General features: G+C 42.9%; 1 protein-coding gene across 2 annotated transcripts; it reads right to left on the minus strand.

Annotated features, from left to right (window-relative positions):
- Nucleotides 1–443: 443 nt before the first annotated feature.
- On the minus strand, nt 444–25,980 carry qsox1 (quiescin Q6 sulfhydryl oxidase 1). Of its 2 annotated transcripts, XM_052074928.1 has the most exons (14): nt 25,554–25,980; nt 24,217–24,317; nt 22,689–22,737; nt 22,055–22,157; nt 21,856–21,946; nt 21,609–21,754; nt 17,845–17,979; nt 17,648–17,777; nt 11,546–11,668; nt 10,603–10,741; nt 8,081–8,257; nt 2,852–3,013; nt 2,430–2,630; nt 1,954–2,316 (listed from the first exon to the last, which is right to left on the minus strand). In XM_052074928.1, exons 1-14 carry the CDS (start codon nt 25,840–25,842, stop codon nt 2,096–2,098), a joined length of 2,067 nt encoding a protein of 688 aa, XP_051930888.1. In that variant the 5' UTR covers nt 25,843–25,980; the 3' UTR covers nt 1,954–2,095. The 2 variants fall into 2 exon arrangements, with proteins under 2 accessions (XP_051930887.1, XP_051930888.1); XM_052074927.1 differs by having other exon boundaries at nt 444–2,630.
- Nucleotides 25,981–27,529: the final 1,549 nt, after the last annotated feature.

Here is a 27,529-nt window from a genome sequence, read left to right on the forward strand (position 1 = left end):
GCTCAAGATCACAAGCGTCCCCTCAGATGAGTCTGTCATAATCCCGACGACATCGGAGCGCCATCCATTTATCCCTCGCACTCTTACATCCAGCTCGACCCCTCTTCCCCCACCGAGGGGTCCCGTCGGAGTCCACCTCCAAGTGTGTGTGAGGGGAAGAAGGCCCGTGAAAGCCGATTGCGTTTTAATAAAGTTTATTATCTCCTGGGAGCTAATCCTCAAGGGTAATCTCTCCCCCTAAAGGAAAGCAGGATTACTCACTTGCTTTAATCCCAATGAAATTGTTAGGATTTAGCCTGTGCTGCGCAGCAGATGGCAACAGGCTTTTTCCTTCAACCTTGTGATGATTTTACCCCCGCCGCCCCCCCTCCCACCACTCCCCATTTTAACATGCACACCCAGTTTCCTTTTGCATTGCGACCGCAAAGCAATAACAACAAGTATTCTGGTCACACTTTTTAATGTCATAGACGATAGAGATGTTTGATTTCTCGACACATTCAAAATGAGCTGTCCAGAATTTAAAAACAACTTTGTTTTCCACAATCCACGCATATGTTTGTAATGACAGCATTAGTCTGTCCACTTGACATAAACACAGTTTCTGTCTTGACGACTCAGCAATGTGATGTCATCGTTGCGGATGCGATGTTTGAAACGCGGGAGCTGCAAGACAAGTGGCTCATGGTCTCAACGGTAAATAAAGTGTAACAGTGAAACGGAATGAAAAAAAAAAGAACGGAAATCAATTTGTAATTCAAGAGCAGTGGTGAGTATTTAGAATGCAAACAAATATCCACGTTGGGCACTTCATTAGGTACACTGGCACTATCAAAGATTTCCTTCCAATTGGAGGCATGTTTACAAATGTAAAAATATTTTTTTTCATACACTATTAGACTGTATCTCATTACACCATGAGTGTGCTGTGAGAGATTATCAGTTGTCATTTTTTCCATTTTATTTAACTTGTCTGACATTTTTTAATTTATTACAAATAATGCATCTTTGTCCACTTTTCTATGCCAGCGACTTATAGTGACAGAATCAACAATCACATAATCCTCCGCAAGAACTATTGCGGTTAATTTTCGGAATCACTGACCCTCATTTGCGTCAACCAATCTATATATTTATTTGCTGCAATTCAAAAGAATAATAGCTTTGCTTTCAACTTTTTCAGGATAGAGTGAACCTTTTTCAAATTCATTTGGGGGAAACCTGTCCAGGGTGTTCAATGAAAAACTCACTGAATGTTTTTGCACTCAGACCAAAGAAATAAAAGTACCGGTATTACTTTTTGTTGAAGTGAATTAAAGCGCTTCAGACACTAGTAGCATTTTGTGACCACTTTGTGGCAATTTCATGCAAAGAAACTAGCGTGAGTTGAGGAGTTACATTTCGCTAAAGCGGCGATTTGTGGCATTTAATGGGGAGGGGGTTGTGGGGTGTTATCACATTTGCGCTATTCAGAGCAAGCATTCTTGTTTGGTGGTGATTTTTGGAAAAAGGGCTTTGGCTCAATAAAGGTTGGGAAACACTGGGAAAATCTGAAATAAAATGCTCATAAAGCTAAATACAATTAAAAAAGAAATCTGTGGAATCACCGGAGAGAAGTTCAAGTAGTTCCATTGACTGCAGATGTGTTGAAATGTACTTCATGGCATAATTAAAAAAAAAAAAAAGGATCTCCTTCATTCACACCAGACTCATTGATGAAAATAAACATCCATATATGCACAAAGTTTTCACGGTAGGTCATTTGCTGAAAAGCTAGTGGAAGTCACTCGATGCGACTTGAAGCATAGAACCAGACCAGCAAGGAAAGGTGGATGTGGTCGCCACATCACAGGTTGTTGGAAGGGCCCGGCCGGCCCACACTTCAGATCAAGGCAGTGACGCTTTAGTCCGCCGTAAACGGAGGCGGGTTTTGAAGAAGAGGTACATGACAAGGAGACACATGGAGGACATGAAGTAGAGGATGACGCACAGGCTGACGTCCACTTTGGAGAAGCCAATGCTCAGCATGGACATCCAGCGGCCTCTCCGGCCCGGCCCGCCGTCTTCGCCCAAGCGCTGGGCCGACAGGTCTCGCTTAAGCCCGCGCGTCCCCTCGTCGGAACCGAAGTCCGACTCCAAGGCCGCCACGCCGAGCCGGGCGTCCGGCTCCATGCGCAGGCCGAACACGGGCCCGGAGTTTCGCTTCTCCCGATTCCTCTGCAGGGTGCGTTGTTTGACTCGGCTGGAGGTGGCCACTTGCATGGCTTGGGCTTTGTAGTGCTGGTTGGCGAACAAGTCCAGGTCCACGATGTCCTCCTGCACATCTCGCACTTTCATCCCCACGATACTCGGCCTCCTGACATTATGTTGCCGATCCCAGCCCAGTTTGATTTCTGCTGCGGCCCAGGGTTTCGGTTCAAGAGTCTTACCTTCCACTTGGGCCGCTTGCTCTTCTTCATCTGCCGCCACTTCCTCTTCCTCCTCTTCTTCTATCAAAGCTTGCGTTGGAGGAGGAAGATTGGGAGGTTTCAGGGCCTCGTTGGCTTCTCTTTCGACACGCTTCTGAGCCTGCAGGTTGACACGTTTTGCCTTCTGCTTGGCCAGAACCTCACTTTCGTCTTCCAGGTAGTCTGATGGGGGGGAAATAAAAACCAGTTCGAGTCACAACAGTATACGGTGGAAGCCCCAAAATATAGTGTGTTGGAGGCCTCTTCGTTCTAAATTTTGTAGCGTCTTTAGCTATGCTTCTAATTTGTGCCTAAGAGTGTATAAACATAATGTTTCATCTCCCACAAATGAAAAAATGTTTCTCGCGTCAAGACGAAGCGAATATGGAACGCTTAAACCGCACCTGTGAGAATACGTTCGGCAGAGTAGTAGTCCTCAAGGAAGGACAGAACCTGCTTGGTGTGCCACTTGTGCTCCCCATTCTCCTTCACGCCGTGACAGTCTGCACACGCGTCCGGTGGAGGCCACTGGATCTTTGGGAAGTTGGGGTCATCGCTCAAAGCACCTGAAAGGCAAGGACAAAGAGTATTTTATGAAAAAAAAAACCTAAACAAAAGTGGTATCAATATCTAGTGTACCAAAGTTGCAAGATTATTATGGAGAAACCATCCAACAAGCACAAGGTCACGTAAAGGTGTTGCACGCTGTTGTGTTGGCACGTTTGATTTGAGGACACGAGCGCTTCGACGACTGGATGCAATCTGTGTTGAAGCCATTTCATCTTGTCACTCGCCTCCATAAATCTTTGGGCCTATATGCATATGTGCATGTCGGTCTTTTAAGAGTGCGTATGTAAATCACCTGTCTTGAGTTTGTGTGCATGTAATCTACGGATTGATATTGGTGTGTGTGTGTGTGTGTGTGTGTGTGCGTGTGTGTGTGTGTGTGTCTTAACAATGATCAATGGGCTTCTAGGATGTCCCAGTGGGAGGGGTGGTGAGATAATAGATGTGACCAAAGTGGACAGCTTCCCCACTCCCACACACACACACACACACACACGCGCGCGCGCACACACACAAGCGTTGTCATGAGGCAGAAGCCCACACTGGTGCAGACCACCTGTCTGGTCCCTTCGCAGCCCTTTTCAAAGCGAAGTCCAATTTTCAAATTGAACATGAGATACCAAAGCCTCGGGGGGGACATATGCATCATCTGATGAATTAGTCTTTTTTTCCTTTAAAAAATTTTTTTTTTACACATTTTCCTTTAGCTGACTGTTAGCATCACACTAACATCAATGAAACAACATGAGCACCACAACACACTTTTACATAATAAAATAAAATTAGCATGACGGTGTATTTTGTACTCGGGAACACTTTTTTTTGGGGGGGGGGGGGGGGGTGAAGTCTCAGGTGTTTACATTTTTGAGTACTGTAACATTCAAAGACTAGAAATTCCTTTCCATAGTTGACCAAAATGTATCCCACCACACGTTTTGAATATCTCAATATCTGTCTTTTTTTGTGAAATAGAAGCTAGATGGGTCAGAAAAGTTGCTCAGCACAGCTAACAACGATTGTGCTTTTGTCTGAGGCTACTAGCTCCTCTCTGTTCGCAGCCATGTTCTTAGTGCAAGCAGTGAATATCAGCCCGGAACACACTTTGAACTACAGAAGTCCTGACTGCCCTGACAAATAAAATTTGAATCAATCCATAAAATTGATTGTTCACCCAGCCTCAACTTTTATGTCACAAAATTCACAAAAAATATCTGGTAAGTAAACATGTGTACCCAGAAATATGGATACACTTAACTGCACTAATACCCGCAAGGACACACATATACACATGGACACATGCTCACACAAACGCATGAGTAATAAATTATTGTCACCTACAAACTATCGTGTGCGCGTGTGCGTGCGAGCACATGGCAGCTCTGTCACTTTACAGCACCGTCAATTTACCAGCCCCCAATTTTCTCACTCTTCCGCAACCCTTTCCCGATGCTGCTCAGCAAGAATCTCAATGATATGCACATGTGTATGGACTCTCCATACGCTGCTTTACATAAAAGAGACATTTATTTTACCCTGTCTTGGATGTCCTGCTGCCTGTGAGCCTGTAAGCGGCTAGTTGGGGGTTGGTGGGGGGGCTTTTATACATTTCAGCAGGTAGATGGAACACGCATGCACACTCCCCTCATTCTAATCAGACTGTCAGGTTTGTGGCCAGGGTGACTTTAGCCATAGAAGCCATATTGAGATTGCCACCACGGCCTGTCGCTGGGATGTCATCACCGCTAGCACATAAATATTCATCAGGTATAAATATGTATTGCTCAAGACAAACTAGCTTCCTCAGCACCGACTCTGTGACGTGAGGATCACCTACCATGCAGCGTCATGCAGCCATAGAGCTGATGCAAATGAACGGACGGTTTACGCCAGTGGTGTCAAACATAAGGCCCGCGGGCCGGAACCGGCCCCCAAGGAAGTTCGGTTTGGCCCACCGGATAATTTAAAAATGAAAAAATGCATTAAAGACAAAGAATGTTTTTAATAAAACACAATTCACGGATTATCCGCTAGAGGTACATTGTTTTGATCAGAGTAGAAGACAACATTGTTTTGTTCAGAGAAGAAAACAGCAGTCTCAGTCTGTCACTGAGACAGACCCAACACAGCAGACGGTATCAATGCGACAATGCTTCTTTATACCAAAACAAAGGAAAGACATGATATTTTGGTTATTTATAGCACAGTATGGCGTAATATTAATGGTCCGGCCCTCTTGACATCTACCGAGACCGTATATGGCCCACAATGTGAAATGGGTTTGACACCCCTGGTTTAGGCTTTGCCTCCCCTTGAAGCTGCTAAGTGTAATTTAGTCAACTATCTAAAAAAACACACACACACTCACACGCAAACACAAAACGTGGTGGAAGAGTGCATGATGAGCACGGTTCAATTTGTGCTACAGGCCCTCCTGTGTCGTGTTTGCATGTTCACCCCGCGACGCCAATAAGACGAGTTGAACTTGGACCACTATGATGATCCCGATTTTTTCCACGGCAAGGTACCTTGTTGTCTCAACACAGTTCTACTTGACATTGACACTTTGCCATGGGGAAAAAGCAGGTACTACAAGGTACTACTTCTAGTACTGGGTGGGCTAGGGTGCAAAGCGCTTCGAGCCAATCGTAAATGAAAAATGTTCCAAATGAGCTGCACACGTGAGCAATCGCGTACTCACCCTCTCAGCGTAGCAATGACGTTAACGCCATATGCGGGACTCATAACTTTAAAATTATCATGTTTACATTTTAAGGTCTACTCATCATTCCTCAGCAGTCCATTTTTAGTAGCTCAATGTTATTTTATATTGTTTCGCATTTGTTGTCCTGCGGAGGAAAAAAATGGTTTCATCAATTTTTATTCTTAAAAATTATTCTTAATATAATGCATTTGTACACCACCAATGCAAATACGGTGACACTTGGACTTACAAGTGCAGTGTGTCGAAATGTGTCTCCCTCTCAGCCTCTTGACAAGCAGCAACAGGACTGAGCTGCCGCCACTCTTAATGTGGCCCGTGCGAGGCGGTGTCAGAAGGCCCTTGGGCCTCTTTGTTGCCAGCTAAATTAATTGTTCAGCCGCTTTACAAATAGCTGCTCTTTCATGCATGGCCACTCCTGAAAGGCGGAGCGCGGCGACCAGCTGAACAGCTTCACTCTGGGGTATTAAAATAAATAAACAAATAAATACGAATAGAAAAAGCTGAGGAGGGGCTGCGTGAGGGAGAAAGAGGGAGAGAGAGAGAGCGGAACGGAGTGCGGCAAAAGAGCACAAACGCTCGCATCCTTCCTCCCTCCCTTTGCTTTTGACTCCTCACACTGATCCCCAGTGGAAACACGTAACCCTTTACTACGGCAACACCCCCTAGCACACGCCACAACCTGTGTGTGTGCGTGTCTGCAGGGTCGACTGGAGGATGGGAGGATCGGGTGGCTTGGTGCTTGTGTCATGGTGTTTGCCACCTGCTGTCTCACAGTGCCTTGGGAATTGGTGTGTGTGTGTGTGTGTGCGGGTGAGCGAGCGATGAGAGAAATACGGAAGAGAGGCCTGGCTCCTGGGGGAGCCACCCTGCCAGGGTGCTGTGCTATCACTTGTCAAGCGGAGGTTATGAGTCCCAGGGGACGAGAGGAGGTCTACTCGCAACAGAGAGAGGGACAACGGAGACTGAATGGGAGAGAAGACGGATTGAAGCGGTGTGCAGTGGTCTGGGTGGCCGGGGGGGTCTGAATAGCGTTGAAGTGTCTGGGGAGTAGACACACGCAGAGGCGGGTGTCCCAATAGCCCCTGCTGTTCTGGACACAAGCTGTCCCAGTGATAGAAGAGGGGGGTGGTCCGTACAAACAAAAGACAGTGATTTAACAAAGTGGGGTGTTAATGACAGCGCTGGGCCTAATAACATCCCTGGAAACAAAGACGAGGGAGGATGGTTTTGCTTTTTAAAGCGTAATATAATTTAGTAATAAAGTTAAACAAGAGTAGAAAGTGGGTCCCCCCCCACCCCTTTTGCATTCAGTGCTGCAGACTATAAACACAAACATATATTTGATCAACTCCAAGTTATATTTAAGTCCATACCAACAAAAAAACATTTTGGTGGTCAAAAGCAACAGGTCATGCTAAAATGTTCTTTTATAGCCAGTCATATAGCTAAAGAAAGAAAGAAAGAGCACAGCCAACTCCAAATTGTAAACGGACGTCCCATATGCATATTATTAGTTATAAAAAATAAATAAATACCGATATGACATCAAAAAATGGTCAAAACCCAAATAATGTTAGTCAAAACAAGAAATACAATTCCATTTTTTGTGCGACTACGACCCAAGTAAAAAAAATCATCAACTGGATCATTCTGATCCTTTCAAAGTTCCCCGTTACAGAGACAAGCCAGATTCCTCAAAATCTTACGAAAACAGGAGGAGCTTATGGGTGCAAGACAACAGTGGGCAGAGGCAAACTAAGGGAGGAGAGACAAACGAGAAAATGGGCAAGCGATAGTGATGAGGTGGAAGGACGACGGTCTGGAAGTTCTTGAGGGTGGTCAGGGAGAAAATGGGTGACACAAACACCAATGATAGGTGGGGGTAGGGGTACAGAAGCTTGCAGCTGCAAATGTGGAGCAAAAATATTTTCTGCAGCAAATACAGTCAAACATAATTGCGAGTACGTTCAAACGTATTTACGTTTTTACTCCACATTGGCAGCGCCATGCTTCCATTGTGGGAGGGAGGGGGGTCTAAGACGTAGTGACAGCTGGTGTCTGATCTGAGGATCCGTCCTTCCACCACCCAGCACCGTCTCTAGTCGTATTAACACGACCCGCTGACCATGTGACGAGGCTGAAGCCTAAATCTTCCCCACAAACTCAGTGAGATAACCGTGAAGGTCAGCGGAGGGAAGTCGTAGTACGACTCGGTCAAAAGACAGTCATGTAACACGTTGACTATATATCATAAAATTATAGAATGGATTTGTGATGAATATATAGGTGACAAATTCAAGATGTACATGTGCTGATTCACAACTAGTAGAATGTGCGCTCTTACCTGCTATTCTGTTGTTGACCCGATTGTGTCGGGCCCAAAGCCAGAGGATGGAGTCAGTAAAAGTGTTCACCTCCGACAGGCTCTCTCTGGCCATGTTCTCAAAGTGTTCGGCGCATGGCCGGCAGCCAAAGAAATTGCTGATGTAGCCTGTCATCGCACTCAGCACCTCCGCGAGATCTGGAGGGGATTCATGAATTAATATTGCACAAAAATTGTTGCACATATTAGTTTTCGTTTTGGGTAAAAATGAAATTAAACGTTGACATTTTTGAAACCGCAATAAAACAAAGTACGGTGGCTTTCAAGCGCTGTGTGACGTGCTTTCTCAATAAAGCAATGCTAGTGCACATTCAAATCTGTATTTTGTTCTCTCTTATTGATTACACTACTTAAACCATCCATCCATTTTTTCACAGGGCTTTATTCTTATTAGTTGTCCGCTCCCAGGTCAGAAATGCAAAAAGGAATCTGTTCGCAATTGCCTCATCAGAGTAAGTCCTGTAAACGTAAATCCAATAAATCCTAGTGGGGATAAGGGCTATAAATAAGAGTGCCGATATTATAAATACTGATTGTCCAAAATTATTTTTGACCAATGAGGCTCCTCTTCCTGGCTGACATATGCCAACATCCTGATTCATTTCCGCTTTTCCTGTGGAACTGTTGAATTATTATTTTCTTTCCGGACTACGGGTGGCAAACACAAGGAGCGAGGGCTGGATGTGGCATATCGCATCATTTTATGTGGCCTGCAAAAGCAAATTAAGTGCATCGACTTCATGTTTCTTGGTTTAAAAAAAAAAACAAATCGCAAATTGGCTTCACTTTGAAAAATATTGCAAGCATTTATTGTTACCAACCCTCCTTTTAAAATGAATAGATTTGATTTTTTTTTCTGGTCTCCTATTTCAAAATGAGTTATTCATTCAGTTGGTGAGTTTGTGTAATATAAGGCGATTAATTTTACATTATTTGGGGGTTCACAGTCATCACGGGCTTTGACACCTTGCTCTAGAGTCTAGAGACTAATTAAAATGCTAATTTGCTGTTCAGAGCATGGCTTCTTCCTCTTCTTCTTCCCCTGTTGCTTCTTTTTAACTAGTGTGCTGCATGATTAGCTACTCTTCATCTTCCTATTGTGATAACAGTATTTACCAGAAATGTACCTTAATCGCAGACATGGAAGTGAGGATTTGTTTTTGTTGAGGAGTGACACTATATCGTGGCAGGACGGTGTTTAGCCACTCCAGCTAGCCAGCCTCCTAGCTAGTGTGGAGCAAGTTAAGTTTAGCGGCTAGCAATTCCACGGTAGTTTGTGAGTAGCCGGGGAGGCAGGAAAGCACGGTTTGCGTCGATGCAGGAACGTCTGACCGCTCTTTTACAGCTCTTTGGTCAAATGCGCTTCAAGCCATTTTCACACTGAGTCAGATATGATGATGTCATCCTAATTGGTCACAAACCTACACCGGAGGCATAATCTATACAGTCTTCCATATATACCGCACATCCATAATTCATGGTATCGGGATTGATATGGTATGTTCAAATCTATTTGGATTTGTGATCATGTACCGTGATCAAATTAACATTTTAATGACGCTTGAGAGCGTTACCTTGGAGGCAACAATCACGCTGTCAATTGCAAACTTGTGCGGCGGCTTCCTGGATTCCCACGCTTTGTGGGCCGGGAGTAACAGAGAGCTGGGTTAACCCCATATTGAGATGAATAATCTATACCCAATCTGGAGATTAAAGGAAGTTAACCCTCTGTGTGAATGGTTGCCAGGTTGTTGTCTCAGAATCTCGACAGTCCACAAACATATTTTCCTGGCAGTAGTTTGCTTTTGTTCTTGGCTTAACTGCCTCGTCGGGTTTATAACGCACAGCCGCTCTCAGAGCGTGCCGGGACAATGGGAAGACTGTGCCGAATTCACACCTGTAATACGGCATTCAGTGTGTGAGTTCATGCATGAGGTTTATGTCGTATTCAGGGGTACTACTGCATGTGCCCGTATCTGTCGTGTGAGATGGATGGTCGCCCGTGGGGTACCAGATGGACACCCCTTTTCGCTGGTCCATCTGCAGGTCACATGACGGTCCATAAACTCCAGGATTAACCCCCCCCCCCCCCCCCCCCGTGTGTGTGTGTGTGTATGTGTGAGATGAAGTGGGAGATTAACATGCTTGCTAGAAGTGGAGCTACCAGTCATCTGCCTTGTTTTATTAACCACTCACATTCCACTAATCTCACATCTATTTTCACACAGTCACAATTAGGTTCAATGCAGCAGTGACGAAAAGATAGAGAGTGCATAATAGTCATGCCGAGTTTGTTTCCAAATAGGCGTGTGTATTCTGTGTTCACTGGTGGTTGGATTTGTGTGTGCGTGTGTGTTAAATTACAATCAGGCTAATTTGTGGACAAAGTTCTCGGCCCCGCAGACATATTCTAAGCCCCCCTCTTCTCCGCGTGAACTCTAAATGGCCCGTAGTAAAACAAAGTACGCGTGACTTGCCTGCACCTGAGCCACCAGCTTTCTTGGCTTGCACTGTAAGAAGGTGGAAGAGAGTCCACACGCCACAAGGATAACGTCGAAGGTGGGGTTGTGACCCTTGGCAAGCCACCCACCTCACCCCCTCGGGCAAGGCAGCATCTGGAACCTGAGAGAGAGAAAAACATACGACTGAGAGACAATTTTCAAAAAGGACCACCGTTTTGTGGCTCTCTTCCCACATCTCCAAACCTGTTCAACTTAATGAAAGCTGCTGCGTGTAGTTTTCTTGATCAATGAGAAGTCAATCTCAGGTTAATGGCTCGGCCCTGCACTAATGAACACAGGCAGTCGGGATATCTAACCAACCGAATCCGACAACATATTCCCTCTGACACAAAGTCGTTTCTCTCACCGCCTCCTATTGCTGTCGCTGCCGTGACTGACAGGGTTACTCACATGTCAATAGTAAAGATTTTGGGTGAGCGTGAAGTCCATTTCCTCGGAAGAGAGGTCAATTCAAACCTTTTCATCGATTCATTGATCCATTGATCGGGACAGCTAAAAGCTAATGATCTGAGTAAGTGACTCTTTCAATTTGCAAGGGGGCTGGACAGGGGATGCACGCACAATTCATTCCAGACATTCGGACCCTCATTAAAAAATCTCAATCAAAACTCAGATTTGACTGACCTCACCGGAAAAAAAAAATGCAGAGAGAGGATTTCATTTTCACCGTTCATGAAAGCCAGCTTGCATTTTGGTCAAGCCGGGCAAACCCAGCTGCTGTGAAAAAAGCTCCTTGTGTGTTAGTTACACACAAGTTAGTCTAACCCAGTCAGACAGTTCCTGTCTGAATAATAAACCAATTGGACGAAAATGCAGGTGGACTAAAATTGGGTTTCGCAGGATGATATTTTCATCATGAACTTGCCTTACAGATGTTTGTGTGTATTATTCTGTCACAACTCACCTGTGTCGAATTCTCCAGGATTTCACTCAATGCTTGATATGAAACTTGGTCACCAGTTTGGTGTTGTAGCCATGAATCGAGGGACTTCAACAGGTTCATCAGGATGGGGCGGCCTGGGAAGTACTATTGAGAACACAAAGAATACTGTATGGAGTCCAACATGATGTATGGCGAGTTGTAACAGAAATTTTTAGGCCATGGTTTTGTAAAATCTGCGTCACCCAGCTAAACGGAAGCAATATTGCAAAAGTCATGACAAATTAATTTTTATTTACTCAAAGATGGGCTGCCCAAGAGGCCCTCTCGTAAATGGGAAGGTCACATTGACAAGACATCGAGCCACCTCCAACATCGGTGTCAGCTACAAGATTTGCACAGCAAGGTGCATTGGACAAAAGTACCACATAAAAAACATGACCTTGTTTTTATGGTTACCCAATGGTCTAATTTTGCAAATCCACAAACATTTCCCCTGGAATGAACTGCGCTGACAGAAAATATCACCACAATGTCAAGAATGTGAAAATGATTGACCAGGGACAAACAATCAAGATTCACCAGAGCAATAACAAATGTTAATCTCCTTATTAAAATCTGTAAACCACTCAATGGGTGTTAAAGCTATTATTCTCAGTAAAAATTGTAACCTTTAATCCTCTAAGGGCTTGAAAATCTAATTATTTTAGCTTGAAATTTTAGTTTCCTTCTTAGAATGACATGTCAGAATAATAAAAATTGTGTTCTTTACATTCACACAGGTTTCTGTCCATTTGAATTGATGTCAAAGTTACTAAGTACGGTTAGAAAGGGCGGCGGGGCAGTTGTATGAATAAATAGAAATAAAACGGAAACAGAAGACTGGCCTATCTAAGAGAATGTTACAGTATCGTGAATACGCCTTCCTTTCTCATCCTCTGGTTCAGTATCGACACACACCAATTGCACATCAAGCACTGGAATAGCTTACCGGTAATTAATTGTGACCAAAATTTTCCATCCCAGCAACTTCCGGAAGAATTCCACCTTTAAGCTACTTCCTTGGTTCAGATGCATTTCCTAAGCCGCTAACAACCACCAAACAACCGCGGGAGCTTTCACTGCAAGGTGTGTTTAGATCTTTTCAAATCATGGCTACCATGGTGATGCCCCAAGAATGAAACACGATATAGTCACCAGGAAAAGCGAGAACACTGCGAGGAGGAGGAAATCCAGTTGATGGGCGTTTGAGAGAGCTGATGACAGACTAAATGCAAACAGGCCCTATAGCTCTTCTTCACATTAAAGACGCTGACAAAAGACTCACCATAGACTTTAATGAGTGTCTGCTAAATGTGCTTCCTGTTCTTACAATCAACCTTGGAATGGTTTACAGTAGGTTTGCTCACAAATAAACACATTTACAAGCTTTTTGAATTGCATGTTACCATGGTTACCACTGCTGTAATCGCTTCCAAATCTCGGGCAGGTATTATTTCTTCTAATATACGACGGTTATTTTAAAATTACTACCGTGAGCGCTCGCCAACAGCAGACAGAGCCGGCTACGAGTCTCAGAGGAGATTTCGAAAACGTCATCCAAAAATGCACTCTTTTTTTATTTGTCCCCGCCATCTGTTCACCTAAGTGCACCTGCATATGGGGGACAATCTTCTTCGTCTATTCATCACGCTTTAACAGGATCTGGAAGACACGCCACTTAACTTAACCCACTCAGCCTGGTTTGCGTGTTGCATTTTGTTGACAGTTTTATACGTACGAGAAAAATTCAGGATACGGGAATGTTTGGAAGACTGCCGATGTTCCAAACGGTAGCAAAAATAATTAAATATTGTAAATCTCGGTTGACCAATATATTCAAATTTATGCCGTTCCATTGCAATCACATAAACAACGTAACCACACACACTCATGGTGGTGTGTGTAAAGGGACACACAAAGGAGCCTGGTGTCCGCTACTTGCTGCTGGGAAAGTGACCTAATGGGTTTAGGTGTGGATCGGAGGTCTGAATAACAACCAGTCAGGAAAGCTCATTAAACAATCATATGAATTTAAGCAGAAGCGAAGAGGCAGGTGTTTGCCAGTAATGGGCTTAGCCCAGCATCACCAAAGCAACACTATTGATGTGTCGATGCTGCGAGTGATCCCATCAGAAGCTCACCATGTTCTACTGGGTCATGGTGCTGAACCACTTACATCTGCCGTCCCCAACCCCAGTAGCCGCGGACCGGTATTCGTCCGTGGGTCATTTGGTACTGGGGCCGCACAGAAAGAATAAATAACTTACATTATTTCTTTTTTTATTCATTTCGGAATCTGAAAGATCTTTTATTTTGAAAAATTTCCGGATTCTCTGTTACATCCATCTACAGTGTGCCACTCTTGAGGCAAGTCCAGGCGCACTTCTCGGTCACGTGATAGGTTACCGCTAAAATGAAACTAGGGAGCTAGAGAAAAAAAACAAACGTCTTTGGAAAGCGGAAAAGGTGACAGGAGACAGAGACTTTCAAGAAAAAGCAGGCTACATTTAATAGACAGTATCAGGAATGCTTTTTAAAATACGGATTTATATTCACTTTGCAATATATGCTGGGATGGTGAGTCGTATTTTTCATGCACTTTGTATTTGTGGTGTACTGTATGACAGAAATTCAGTAAAAATGCATGAACTTGATGCTTGGGCTCAGACATGTGAAGCTTGCATGGTTTTAGATGGCCCCTATCTTTCCATTTGTTTCCCCTGTGGGCTTCTTTTCAAGAAAAACAAGTTGTTGGTATAATCCCTAAAAAAAACTCCCTTTAATGCTCGCCGGCATCCCAAGATCCACTTTTTTTTAATCCTCAGATACATGTAGAGAGGATTCATAAATCCGGCTTCATTCCAACAAGACAGTAAATCTAGTAAAATATCATGAGCGTGTGCAAATGGGAAGCGCAAGCCAGTGTGAACATGCTTTGGGTGGAAATGCAATTAAGGTTTGATGGTGAAGAACAAACATTTCCTGGAATTCTTGGACAAAGGGAGATTACCATAAAACGGCGACTAATCATCTAAACACGGTCTTGACAATAGCATAATATGTCACAGCAAGCCGTGCTAACGCAAAAACATCATCGGGCACCCAAAAACACTTTCTGAATTTTGTTTTGGGGACAAATAAACGGCCTTCCCGTTTGTGTTCCCTTCCTCGTTCTGTGCATGGCTGCAATTTCGTTCTTTTCATTTCGCACCATTTTCAAAAATGTATAAAAACATGTTTCTATACATTTGTAATCACGTGACCTTTGCCAAGGATGTTATGTTTTGTTAGCTTGTGTGTTCTTGGGTGTGTTTGCCCAAAACTTCGTGTGCAACTGGATTATGTCTGAATTATAGCAGCTAGTAGGAGCAAAAAGAAAAATATATAGTTGGGTTTTATATTTATGAAACACTTTCCATACCACACCATATATTTTGATGAGGTCCACATTGATGTTGGTATGATTTTTTTTTTGTAAACATGATTCAGATTTGGCAAAATGACAAAAATAATACGTGTTAAAAGGATTGGTTCTATTTCCATCTGATCAGCATTCGGAGAGAATTTTAATTTTACAGTGCCAAGCAACATTTAAAAATGTTTATACGACAATCCAACATTGTCATCATTTGGTGATTTTTGGAGGTTTGATACCGTTTATTGTATCAATTTATTTTAGCGTTTGCTTTATTGTTATTTGTGCATCATTAATCTGTACGGAGGGAGATAATTGAACACCTTTGGGATGAGAAAGGGTGCTTGAATCAGAATGAGAGTTAGCATAGCGCCATCAGTTTGGAACATGACTGAAGTCTCTCCCCACGTAGGACACCATGAGTCACTTTTAATCTAATCACATGACTCACACACTGAGGTCCAGTGTCACTTTTCTACATCTTGTGTCATCTATCCAAGAGGACATTCCTTAATCAACAAATATTTGTCACCTACTTCACTTCGTCAATTCAGTTCAAAATGTACACCAAGTCGACAAATAAGACAGCGGTCATGTATTTGGCTCACCAATTGTTGAGCCTGATCAGAACCAACACCCCGCTTGTCTTACATTAACTATGCCGAACAAGCTAACTGGATGAATGGCTGGTCTTTGTCGTGAGAGCGCTCAAACGTCAACAAGGGCCCTCACAAGTGGACGACCATGACAGCCGGCTTAGCCACACAAAGCCCCGACTGGCGGCTGGGCCACTCTGTTTGGGGAGGGGGTGGCAGGCTAAAAATACCATTGGGACTTGCTGCTATTGACTAAACAAACGGGAGCTAATGGGAGGCCAAGGCACGTGGCCCGCACAGTCACACACACACACAGCAGCTTGCTACAAGGCCTCCCTAGAGAGTGAGACATAATCAGTGAGATTGGTGGCAGTGAGACAGCCTGGTGTATGGCCAATAGGGACGAGGCTAGCGGGTCAGACCTCATCATTGCAACATGTTTGCTTGGCTGGCACACTTCTCGGACGCAAGACGAGAGTCACCGCCCGAGCGGGAAAAAGGAGAGGAAAGACAAGTGGTATTCGTAAAATCCTCCGAGAGGATCCCAGGGGGGAAAAAAGGACAGGCAGAGATGACAACTCCAAGGGGATTTGTAGTCAGGTAAAATAGTCAAAAGTATCAAATGAGTGAGATCATCCGGAGGAGAAGGAGTAGTAGGCAGGGCACGAGGGTGTCCCAGAGAGGTTCTAATAAGGGCGGATCAATGCAAAGCTTGTGGATGGCGGGCACGCTTCTATACCCCTGGGAGCCAAAATCAAGAGGGTCAACAATGCCCATGAGAGTCTTTACGCTCACTCTCTATTTATTCATTCACTTGAGGAACATCAGTATACTGCAACATTTAAACATTGGAATAAATGAATAAATACAAAATAAATAAATACGTAGATAACGGCTGTGCATCTCTCCAATAGAAGACGATTCTGTGTGTATCTTCAATTCATGGGGTGCAATACAATTAAAGGACGGTTTATTTATTTATCATATATAAAGTGTAATGATTCAATTTGGTTTAAGTCTGTAGGATTATTTGTCAAGAGGTTATTGTACATGTGGCATTTCCTTAAAAGATATCTCCAAAATAATCCGATATGTATCTTGTTCCAATTTAAAGTGGAAGAATTCTATTTGGTTCGACTCTAATTTGGTGCGCTCACATCTTGTAAATCAAAACTGATTTAAAACGGTAACAAATAATCTTTTGTTACACCTTTAATACATAAATACCCGCATCAGTGAATTGGAATATCTTATAAAAGTTGATTTATTTTAGTAATTCAACTCAAAGGTGAAACTCTTCCTTTCGATTAATCATATACAGAAAGAACTACTTCATAGAGGTCCAATTAAAACTCTTGTTTTTATGGAATATTCTCAGGTCTTTACAGAGTGAATGTTGGTTGTTTGTAAACTCTGAGCAAAATTATAAAATACTACATCGTGAAATAGTTCACTCAGTATCCTGAATTGTAGGAGTTTCACGCTTTGAATGAAACACGAGTATTAATATGCATGACATTTTCCTGCATATTCTAATTTATTGTGATACAGCCGTATGTTTAGTACGGAGGTTGCGCATTCGTATACACTTATACTGCATTGTGCCGTTTGGCATTAACTTGAGCTGGGTTTCCGAAACATCTCTCCAGTAGTCGTGAATCTTTTATTCAAATGTCCGGGTACTCCACAGCTTTCAGTCTTGAGTCGGTGACATTTTACCGTCTCACTCTCCATCTAGTGGTGGAGAGGGATAACTGCACTATGCTTTTACATGAAGCGGAAGTTTTCAACACACAAATTCCCACTGAAAAAAAAAGTTGAGTGGAACCCCCCCCCCCCCCCCCCCCCACGACATTTATAATCAAGAAATAAATACAGCTTAAAGTGTGTAAACGCTTTGGCGAGTTCGGGGAAATCAAACATGGTCAACCTGTTTTCACTTTAGGTGAGCTTCCTGAAATTATGTTTTACTGATATTTCAAAATTAGATTTCAGCCTGCATTAAATATTTAAAAGTGAAAAATAATGAGCCTAAATCCGTGTGTGCGGGGGGCTGCTCTATCTCTATCCCACCTTTGCCAAGACTGAGATGTACTTTCTGAGAGAAGTCAGCGCCTCTCCTGTGATGACAGGATGAGCAGCCAGCTCCACCCGCAGCGAGTAGTGCAGTGTGGACTCCAGGTCGGCCATGTACACCCTGGACCTGTACAAATATTAAACGCAGTTGAAGGCACTGCGGCAAGATGGAGAAGAATATTTCCGTGTCATGCCTGTTGAAAGGTCTCCACAGCTCCTCTTGATGCGTGCCGATGTGGTCTGTGCTGGCCGGCAAGGATTTCCCTGAACGCACCACCCCAGGAAGCCCCTGAAGGGCGTAGGAGTAGAAAGTACGGGCCTCAATTTTGCTGTGGGAAGGAGGGAGGAACAGGTTTTAAGTCAAGTCAAGACTTTGCTCCCTTTGTACATCATTAGTCAAGATGAATTTATGATTTAAAAAAAAAAGAGCACAGTGCAGGTATGAGTATTCAGTCACGCAACTCTGATGGTACACTCAACAATTCTACACCAAATGGAACCACCCTGCCCCTCTTGGTTAAAACCCGTGTTGCAGGCATGGACCTCATCGTGCCACTCCAGCGCTCGAGCGTTGCCAGTGACTGGTCGGTGAGAGATTAAATCCCAGGAGGAGCGAGACATTTACAAGCAACGCATTTGGCAACGAGCTGCTTATTCACCGAGTCGGGATTGTTCAACAAAACGCTTTAGACTCTTTTTGTTTTCAAGTCTAGTGTTATAAAAATGCTTGATAGCCTTTTGCACTTTTTGTGGCCATATATTTTACACACTTACTGGAAAACATTTGTGACGATGGGCCAGATGGTGCCAGGCTAGCGCGCGGATGGACGGGAGGGGATCATCGATTATGAAGCCCACGCGCTAAAAGGCCGAAGCCTCCGCCATTACTTGCGCTTGTTCGTTTACGTCTCCTTCTTGGACCCTCATTTGACTTTCTCCACTTGTGCAAGATGGACAAAAGACTGGAAAGGGGTGGGATTAAGAGGAATGGATGCTAAAAGGAGGCCGGTGCTCACTCACACCAGCCCGGGACTCAATTACACCGGTGGGCCTGCTGAGAGAGTTGCACATGTGGAGGGAGAAGAGCCATTTATCCAGTGGTTCCCCTGGGCTGGTGTCAATGTAGATGGGGGACAGGGGACACATCCACCAGGGAGCAGCACGCATTACACGCATGACGGATGTGCGCATTCTCACACAGACACACACGACCGCGTCTCTCCCAGGATCAATCAGACATTCAAGCGATGATGGGATGCCATCTGCCGCCGCGCAGGTAAAGCCAGAAAAGCAATGGCATTGTTTTCATGCAAGAAATTAAAAAACCTTCCCACCGCTTGTACAGTGATGGAGATGAGGGGGGTCGAAACAGTGGGGACGTGGGGCTTGGAGGAGGGCGGGGGAATAAATACATCGGCAATAAATCATTTCCTCTTTGCATTTGTCAACTAAAAAGAGTCCTCTTCCGCATGCCAAGTTATTGAAAGCGCCAGACAAAGAGGCACGAGCGGCAGATGGATTTGCGAGGTGAGGAACGATGGGCGCTGCTTTATGATGGTGAATAATGGGAGCAATTTTGATGCTCTGATCCCATTAAGAGGCCAGATGTTTAAAAGTAGTCTCATGAATAGGGTTCAGATAATGAGGACGCAAACTTGTTGTGTGCTAAACAATTCGAAAGGCAATGGGAATACATTTGTAGGGGGATTGATGGAGGTAAACTGAACATACCCCAACGGTTTTGTGAGGGTGTACATGCAGCTTTTTTCAAGTTACTACAGAATATGGACAAGCATTGAGACACATCACTACATCAACTATCCATTCTTGTCGTGTAACTCTCAAGTCAAATTTCTAATAGGATCATGCACTGCTGACCCGAGTGTATGACACCAATGCTTTTCTAAATATGGACAAAATGGCTGCCTTTGTGCAACACACGTTCTTTTTATGTAGTGTAAAACATTTTTCGAAGCATGTTTATAAGATCCACTCTGCTAACCAAACAACAAAGGATGTGAAGCAAACAAAAAATAAACGCAGTAATTTTTTTCTCCAGTGCTAAGGGCTCTCTCGGTAAAAAAAAAAAATTACCATTGAAGGTCAGCACAAAACTACAGAACACCAACCAACATTAAGTGTAAGAACTCATTTGGTATTTTTTTCCCTCCAAATATTGACTCATTATAATCTTTCCATCATTCCATTTTCCTATCTACTTTATCCTCACAAGGGTCGCGGGGGGGGGGGGGGGGGGGGTTGTAGCCTATCCCAGCTGTTTCGGGCAGTTGGCGGGGGACACCCTGAACCGGTTGCCAGCCAATCGCAGGGCACACAGAGACAATTTGGAGTGTTCAGTCAGCCTGCCGGGCATGGTTTTGGAATGTGGGAGGAAACCGGAGTACCCGGAGAAAACCCACGCAGGCACAGGGGAGAACATGCAATCTCCACACAATAAGGCCGGAGCCGAGATCGAACCCACGACCTCTACACTGTGAGGTCGACATGCTAACGAGTCGCCGACTGGGCCGCTCCATTGTATTATAATATTTTTAATATTATGGGTACGATATAGTCCTGCATTTCATTCAAAAAATATAAATATCAGGCCTACCTACATTGTCGTAAGGGCAATACTGTATAAGATCCAGTGTGAGTGCAACTTAGACATGTCTGCCATCCAGTGGTGACTGGTGACATTAAAACTTAAAACTCCAGTCAACCACTGCATATTCACAATTCGGCCCCTGCGGATTAGAACATTGATGGATTCTATTTCTTTTCAATATTTGATCACATTTTGGATGTTTTTTTTGTCCTCGGGCTTTGTTTTGCCCCAATTCTCAATTTTTCGTGGACGTTTATTGAATGTTTATCAGCATTTTCTGAAGATCTTTCAGGGTTTGTACATAATCATATATTAATAAAGGGGCCACTCAAAGCCCCATTTTGGTCTATTCTTTATTTAATAATGTATTGAAAAGTGTCCTTCTCGGTTGTCAATTAGGTACGATGATGTATTTACGACAAGAGAACCATGTTTCTGCTCGCAGCTTCTGCATATAAAGGTTACACAAAACATGACGTATTTTGGCTATCAGCAAGCATTTAAATCATATTGCTAGTCAGTTTTGTTTGCCGCTTGTCAATTTATAGCTTATAATGAATGAGAATTTGCAAACAGGAAGTTGCAGCTGGAACTTGGCCATACAATGCATTGGTGTTGCGTCGATTTATGAGCCCAAACAGCCAACGCTACATGACAATCCTTCATTACAATTTTTTTTAGTGGCCGCTGTCCGATCGATTACCGTTAAAAGTGACATCAATCCATGAGTCATGTTTGGGAATGACCTAAAACGATTCTGTGCCCTTCATATTTGAATAAATAACGAGGTTGCAAGCAGAGGTGCTCTTCCTCCATCCGGCAAGTGATTAACATATTGTTATCAGAAATCTGAAGATCACTACGTTTGTGAACAGATGTTGGAGGAAAAAGCCAAAAATGTAATTTGGATGTTCCTGTTTGATGCACGTTATTTGAAAACAGGATACACAGGTTACAAGACAATGTCTGTGATGTTGCATGGGGCTTTTTCATTGATTCTCGAGGATCATGGCCGATTTTATGGCCGATCAAGTCGTCGGCATAACTAACTAACTTTTTTATTTTTGTCAAACACACATATGGAGTTCAGCTACTGAGAATCCCAGTTGCACATCTAAAACGTTACGTGGAAGATTTCAATTTTGTGACCATGGCCTGTTTTTTTTTTAATATATATTTTTTTTTAACGTGGGGTTTTTTTTCCAGTTATTGCAATACAGTGTGAAATGGTGTGCTGAACTGCTTTATATGGAATAAATCTAGTACTGTCGAGGCGAAGAATAACTTTTTTTTTTGTGAGGAACAGCTTTGCTGTTGTTGTTGTTGTGTTTTGGTTTTTGACTAACTTACACTTTGAGTCTTGTGAAGTTGCCTCCAGGGTAATAAAGGTAACAGGAAGGGAACTCGGTTACCCCCAGTTTGGTTACAAGGTCTTCTTCAGTGCTCAGGACCCTCCGCACTGCAATGTTCTCAAACTGTAACAAGTCCAAGGTCACCTAATGCACGGAAGGAATAGCGATGTGCTTTGAGAACGTGGGTGATGCCAAGCCTTTTTGTTTTTCAACAATACAGAATTGATGGAGACGGAGACTGCTACCTCTCTGCCGATGTAGGAGCTTACATCCTCAAAGATCAGGGCGAAGTGTCGAACGTTGTTGTTCTCCAAGAAGGTGTCGATTTCAGCTTGGCTAGGAATAAAAACATAAGGTCACTGGAAGAACTGCTCTGCCAACTGAGCCACAGCTGCCCAAGGAGGTAAAGGGGGCCTCTCCTGTGGTGGTGAGCTTTTTGTCTACCTGGTGGGTTCAAGTGGAGGGCAGGCCGGAGGCCACGGGTCTTGGTGTTTTTCCATTAGCTCTACAATGTAGTGGCGGAGGGCTTGGACGTCATGGAGCAAACCTGGAGGCCGGTGAACATGGGACATTGAACATTACTGTTTGCTTTAAAACATTGCCAGCGGCCAGCCAGTCGCGAAATTAGCTGCAAATAAACTGACATTAATATTTAATCCACATCGGATTGGCCTATGGTAACTGTGTGCTCACTAAACTGACAAGACGCTGCCGCTCATCCCTAATGGGTAAACTAGCTCCTCTCGGTTCGCCGCCAAGTCGCCAGTGTAAAAAGTGTCAGCTCATTTGTGCAATAACATTAATAATTGGGCTCAAAAGTGGTGCAGAGGTTTGGCAGCGACAAAGATTTGATGTGAGTAATGTAAATAAAGAAAAAGAAAAGAAACAGCCAAATGTATTTGCACTGTCTCAAACTTTAGGCCCCGAGTTACATCCGCAATAATAAATACCAGTTAAAAATGTGTAAAGGCACAACACCTGATGCAACTCTTCTGTTGGATTTCAATTTCCAGGCATGTGCAGGTGCATCTAAGTCAGTGAATGTATTCATGAATGGGCTCTGTGTGCTCCGTTATACCTGTAAAGGCCTTTCCAGTAGAATCCTCCCGGCTGTAGGCATGGAAGAACTGAGAGGTGAAACAAAAAAAGAGAGTTTTGGATTACACTGAGGGCTGAGGAGGCAGAGAGATCAAATTGGGAAGTCCTCACATAGCCATGACAGAAGCAAAGCGACGTTGTGTAACGTTTGGGTGGCACAAAGCCCGCCTCGACCCCGAAATCCCCACTGGCTAAAATGACTTGTAATGTTGAAGCTTCATTGTGGATTGGATTGGTAAAGAAGGAGCCCTTTGTTCCATTCCACTCCACTAGGGGACATTGTTTTTTTTATTGGTGCATGAAAGGGTTGAAGGTGTGGGAGGGATTTGTTTGTTTGCTTGTTTTTTTTATGAAGGGTATGTCATTTAGGACATGTCTTGTGCATGTGAAGCATTTGCTCACAATGTTCAGATGTCGCAGGTCGTAATGCATTCCCTGAAAAAAAGAGGCTTCCACAGAAGAGCGACAAATTTGCACCAGCTTTTTCTCGGCGTTATTTGCATCACTCAAACTGCGTGTGACTATTGGCGTTGGCGAATTAGATGTTGTTTATCAATGAGGCTCATTTGAAAAGAGGTGGGGTAATGTGATTTCTCCGCCAAATGTATGCATTATTGCCTCATTTAAATATGTACAAATACCACCGGCGCACCGAGACACATTCTGCTTGGTATCGCAGTTAGTGACGTTTTCCCCATCTGCGCGTGTTGTGTGGATCAGACACTATCCATTTGCTCCATTTTTACTCCACATAATCCTTTCGTGATGTCCTCGGTGTGCTTCACATAATGAAATGCACCACATTTAAAAGCATTTACAAACAAAAGAGTTCAAGAGATTGAAAGTAAAGAAACCAAAAGGAGCTTAATAAAATTACGAGAAGAACATACGATGCAAGAACATTTTGGAAAAATGCGTTTAAAAATGCTTTCAAAACACTCAAATCAAAGGCATTGGGGGAAAAAGTGTTTTTAAACCGGACTTTAAAGCATTTACACTTTAACAACACATTTACTGAAGTATAAGTGATCCAGATTTGCCATGGCAACCGCAGAAACATCAGTGTCATTATTACTATGCGAATGTATCATAACAAAGATGATTAAATAGTTTGCATCGAGTTGCTTTAAAATTAGGGTATAACTTTTATAATAAAATAAAAAAATGTAATTGAAGCTTTTGTCCTTTCTCTGGTCCACTGGAACTTAAAATACTTGTTTGTAGTGTCAGGTGGAAAAAGTCTGACGCTTCACTCTGCGATCGGATCATGTTCATTGTATTGTGAGAAAAGGGCTTGGTTGTGACCAATTACAGCTCACACAATAATGATAAATGCTTTCCTAAACCACATCTAATTATTTGAAGCATAACAAGAAGAGCAGAGCACTGAGGCGGTGCCAAAAATTTCAACTTGCCAATGAATGACTTAAAACTTCACTTGGAATCAAGCTCAACCTGGAAGATATGAACTTTATGAGTAGAAGCGACTTGTAGGGGACTCATGTTACCTTCAAAGTTGGAAATCCTCTGATGCCGAAGCTTGTGCAGACCTTCCTGTTATTCTCATCAGCACAGTCAATGGCTGCCAGATCAACGGCAGGCTTCCACTCTGAAAGACAGAACACAAAATATATTATGAGCAGGTAGAAAAGGGCCACATTATATAACAGACCATTTCCTAATGTTTGTAAAAGTTTGTTTTTTTTTGCCGCCACTGTTTAACTTATTGTAGAAATCCTCTGATTTCAGCCTCAGTGGACTATGCTTCCGCCAGCGTAGGGTTAAACAATTTTGAAAAATAATGTAATGTTTTCCCTATTATAATTCATTCATTCATTCATTCATCTTCCTAACCGCTTGATCCTCACTAGGGTCGCGGGGGGTGCTGGAGCCTATCCCAGCTGTCTCCGGGCAGTAGGCGTATAATAAATAATTAAATTATTTTTCCAAAGTCCTCTTCCAATGTAATTTTATTTAAAAAAACACAAGCAGTAAATAAATATTTATTACAATAAACAATATCAGATTTATTGGAAATGTTTTGGTTTTACAGGTTAGACTTAAGCTAAAATGAAGGCCAAAGGAACTATAATTTATTCTGAAAGATAAATGTCTACTTACTTCAAATAGAGTTGTTAACTAAACTTAGTAACACCGTGAAGTGCTTCCAACATTCACTGGCACGATTTCACAAAATTCTTATTAAGAGTGGCATAAACATTGGCCAGTTAATCGTGAATCAGATTACAACAATAATGTAAACAAAACTGTGGCTTTACAACTTTAGCTTTTCATGTGTCATGAAAAAATATATATATTGTAAACATGGACTGCACTTCTCAGCACCGAACCTACCTAAACACTATGTAAATAGATAAAATAGACTATCGAGCAATCAAAATGAATCACCCCCTCCCCAAATTGTAGCTTAAGCCATTCTAAAAGTATGCATTCTAGCCTATTGCAATGTCGATTTGAATTCAATTAATTGTTCAGCCCTTGACCTGTGTGAAGAAAGCAACGTAAAATAAATCAGCGACTGTGTCATCCTTTAACGATATACGAGGGCGTTACAGTATGATCAGATAAAAGAACAGAATAAATCATAACATAAGATGAGATCAGATTTAATGGCACAACACAAAATACAATCAGATACGACAAAACAACATACAATCAGATGAGATAACACAGCACACCATGACGATCAGATAAGGTAAATACAACACATACGATGAGATACGATAAGATGCCATAACAACGATAGCATACGATCAGCTACGATAGCTAGATAGATAGCTCGGTGTATATATAGTGATAGTGATGGGTGCAGTTTGGTACATACCTTTAATATCTCTCGCCAGACGTTTATAGACGGGCGAGAAGGAGATGCAGTGTCCACACCAGGACGCATAGAACTCCACCACCATAGCTGTGCTGGAGTTGACCAAAACAGACTTGACATTGTCCGACGAGAGCGCGACGATTTGATCAGACTTCGTGTACAGTCCGGCCTCCGCCGCCGAGGATAGCAGAAGCAGACAAAATGTCAGGCAGAGCACGGCGACGTGTCGGGGGTATTTGTTGATTTCTCCGCTAAATCGGGACGTGGCACAGTTGTGATGCCACGCCATCTTCCCCGGTTGTGTCACTCGAACGCAAGGTTAACCACCACTGAGAGAAACTTTTCAACAGCAGCAGAAAGTTGCCGACCGCCACGCACAGCATCCGATTCTTCCGCCAGCGCTTCTACAATGCCCTTTACGGCAAATGGGCGGAAATGACCTGTGGAGAGCAAGTGTCGCGTACAATTACCAACCATGGACAACGTCTTCTTTTCAACGTTATTTTGCTTGGTTTTTAAACCGGGGTGTGGCTAAATTATGGGATATCCGTGAAACGACACCAAAGACTCTTACATTAATCAAAGACCAACACGACATCATTTAATTAGCCACGATTTGCGGAAATGCACACGCATTCACATCCGGGTATGCAAGCGTAGCATGATTCCTCCTGTGACTTTACACTTGCCTTTACGGTAAATGGATGGCCATGAACCAGGGAGCGCAAGTGTCTCGTATAGTGAAGATTGAGGAACCATCGTCAAGTACATCTTATCGACGAAAACTCTCGTTTTTCAAACCTGGCAGCGGCTAATACATAAATATGTGAAGCGACACCACAGAATACATTAATCCGAGCTCATCACATAACCTTTCATTATTCAGAATATTCACGAATTTCGGCAATACACAGGCAGCCACATCTGGGTTTCAAAATAAGAACAGTGAAACTGTACGGTACATTTAAAAGTATCAGATGGTTCTGGAACTTTGTACCAAGTGTCAATTAAAAAAATACCACCATCACCACCAACATTAAAATGCAAGTGTTCATCAAAAAAATAAGACGGAAATTTTCCACAGGCGACTGTAATACTGCACAATTTGAATTTTAATGCTGCTTAAAAATAGAAACATTAATAATGTAATTCAAATACATCCCATATTAAAGTTGAATATAAATTGTAACTAAATACATTTTCAAAAACAAGCGCCTCTTAAAAGATTAAATGCAAATTAGTTGTACTTAAAGTTAAATACAACTGAACAGTATTTACCAAAAGATTTGTCCTGGATTAACAAAAAACGGTTAGACCACTGCCTCTGTCACATAACACTGCCAACATTAATTAATACTGCATTAGCACAGGTCAGTGAGTGTAGAAAATGTCCCGAAGATATTAAACATGATGGAAAATAGTAACAGACTACAGCACTCTGTGTTGGTTTCTAAATATTTATAATAAGTGCATATTTTACTTTAGTATTTATTTAGCGGTTAATAAGCAAGGCAGGTTTATTTGTATTGCACTCTTTATCCACAAGGCAAAAGTGTATAGTGCTTTACAAAAATAATGATTAAAAACCAGATCAAATGAGAAGTTGAAAATCATGCCTCTTGCCTCTCAAGTCACCTCAGATAGGCTGCATCTTACCTGTGAACCTAATGAAAACAAGCGGTTTTGGAAATGGATGGATTATGAACCGCAAAATGCTGTATTTACGGTACTTTCTGGATTATTCTTTTTATTATTATTATTTTACTTGCATGTCTGTCACTAAAATGCCATTTTAGCAGACTCTAAATGTGTCAGCAGTATGATATCTATGGATACAGCAAACACAAGACAACACACAACCCTCTCTCTGACGATGGTGGAATGGTGTTCTGTGTGGTGAAAACCTGGCCTATTTTTGTTATTTGCATGAATTCAAGGTTATCAAGTGCAGAATGTCATGAGAAACAAACAAGTGC

The sequence above is a fragment of the Hippocampus zosterae genome, chromosome 8 (genome assembly GCF_025434085.1).
Source record: "Hippocampus zosterae strain Florida chromosome 8, ASM2543408v3, whole genome shotgun sequence".
Taxonomy (NCBI): Eukaryota; Metazoa; Chordata; class Actinopteri; order Syngnathiformes; family Syngnathidae; genus Hippocampus; species Hippocampus zosterae.

Excerpts from the sequence above, each read along its gene's own strand:
- qsox1 (XM_052074927.1), bottom strand. The coding sequence starts at position 25,842 with ATGGCGTGGCATCACAACTGTGCCACGTCCCGATTTAGCGGAGAAATC. Across the intron at positions 21,947-22,054 it reads CCTCCACTTGAACCCACCAG|CCAAGCTGAAATCGACACCT; the intron begins GTAGACAAAAAG and ends TTTTATTCCTAG. Across the intron at positions 3,014-8,080 it reads GGTCAACAACAGAATAGCAG|GTGCTTTGAGCGATGACCCC; the intron begins GTAAGAGCGCAC and ends CTTGCCTTTCAG.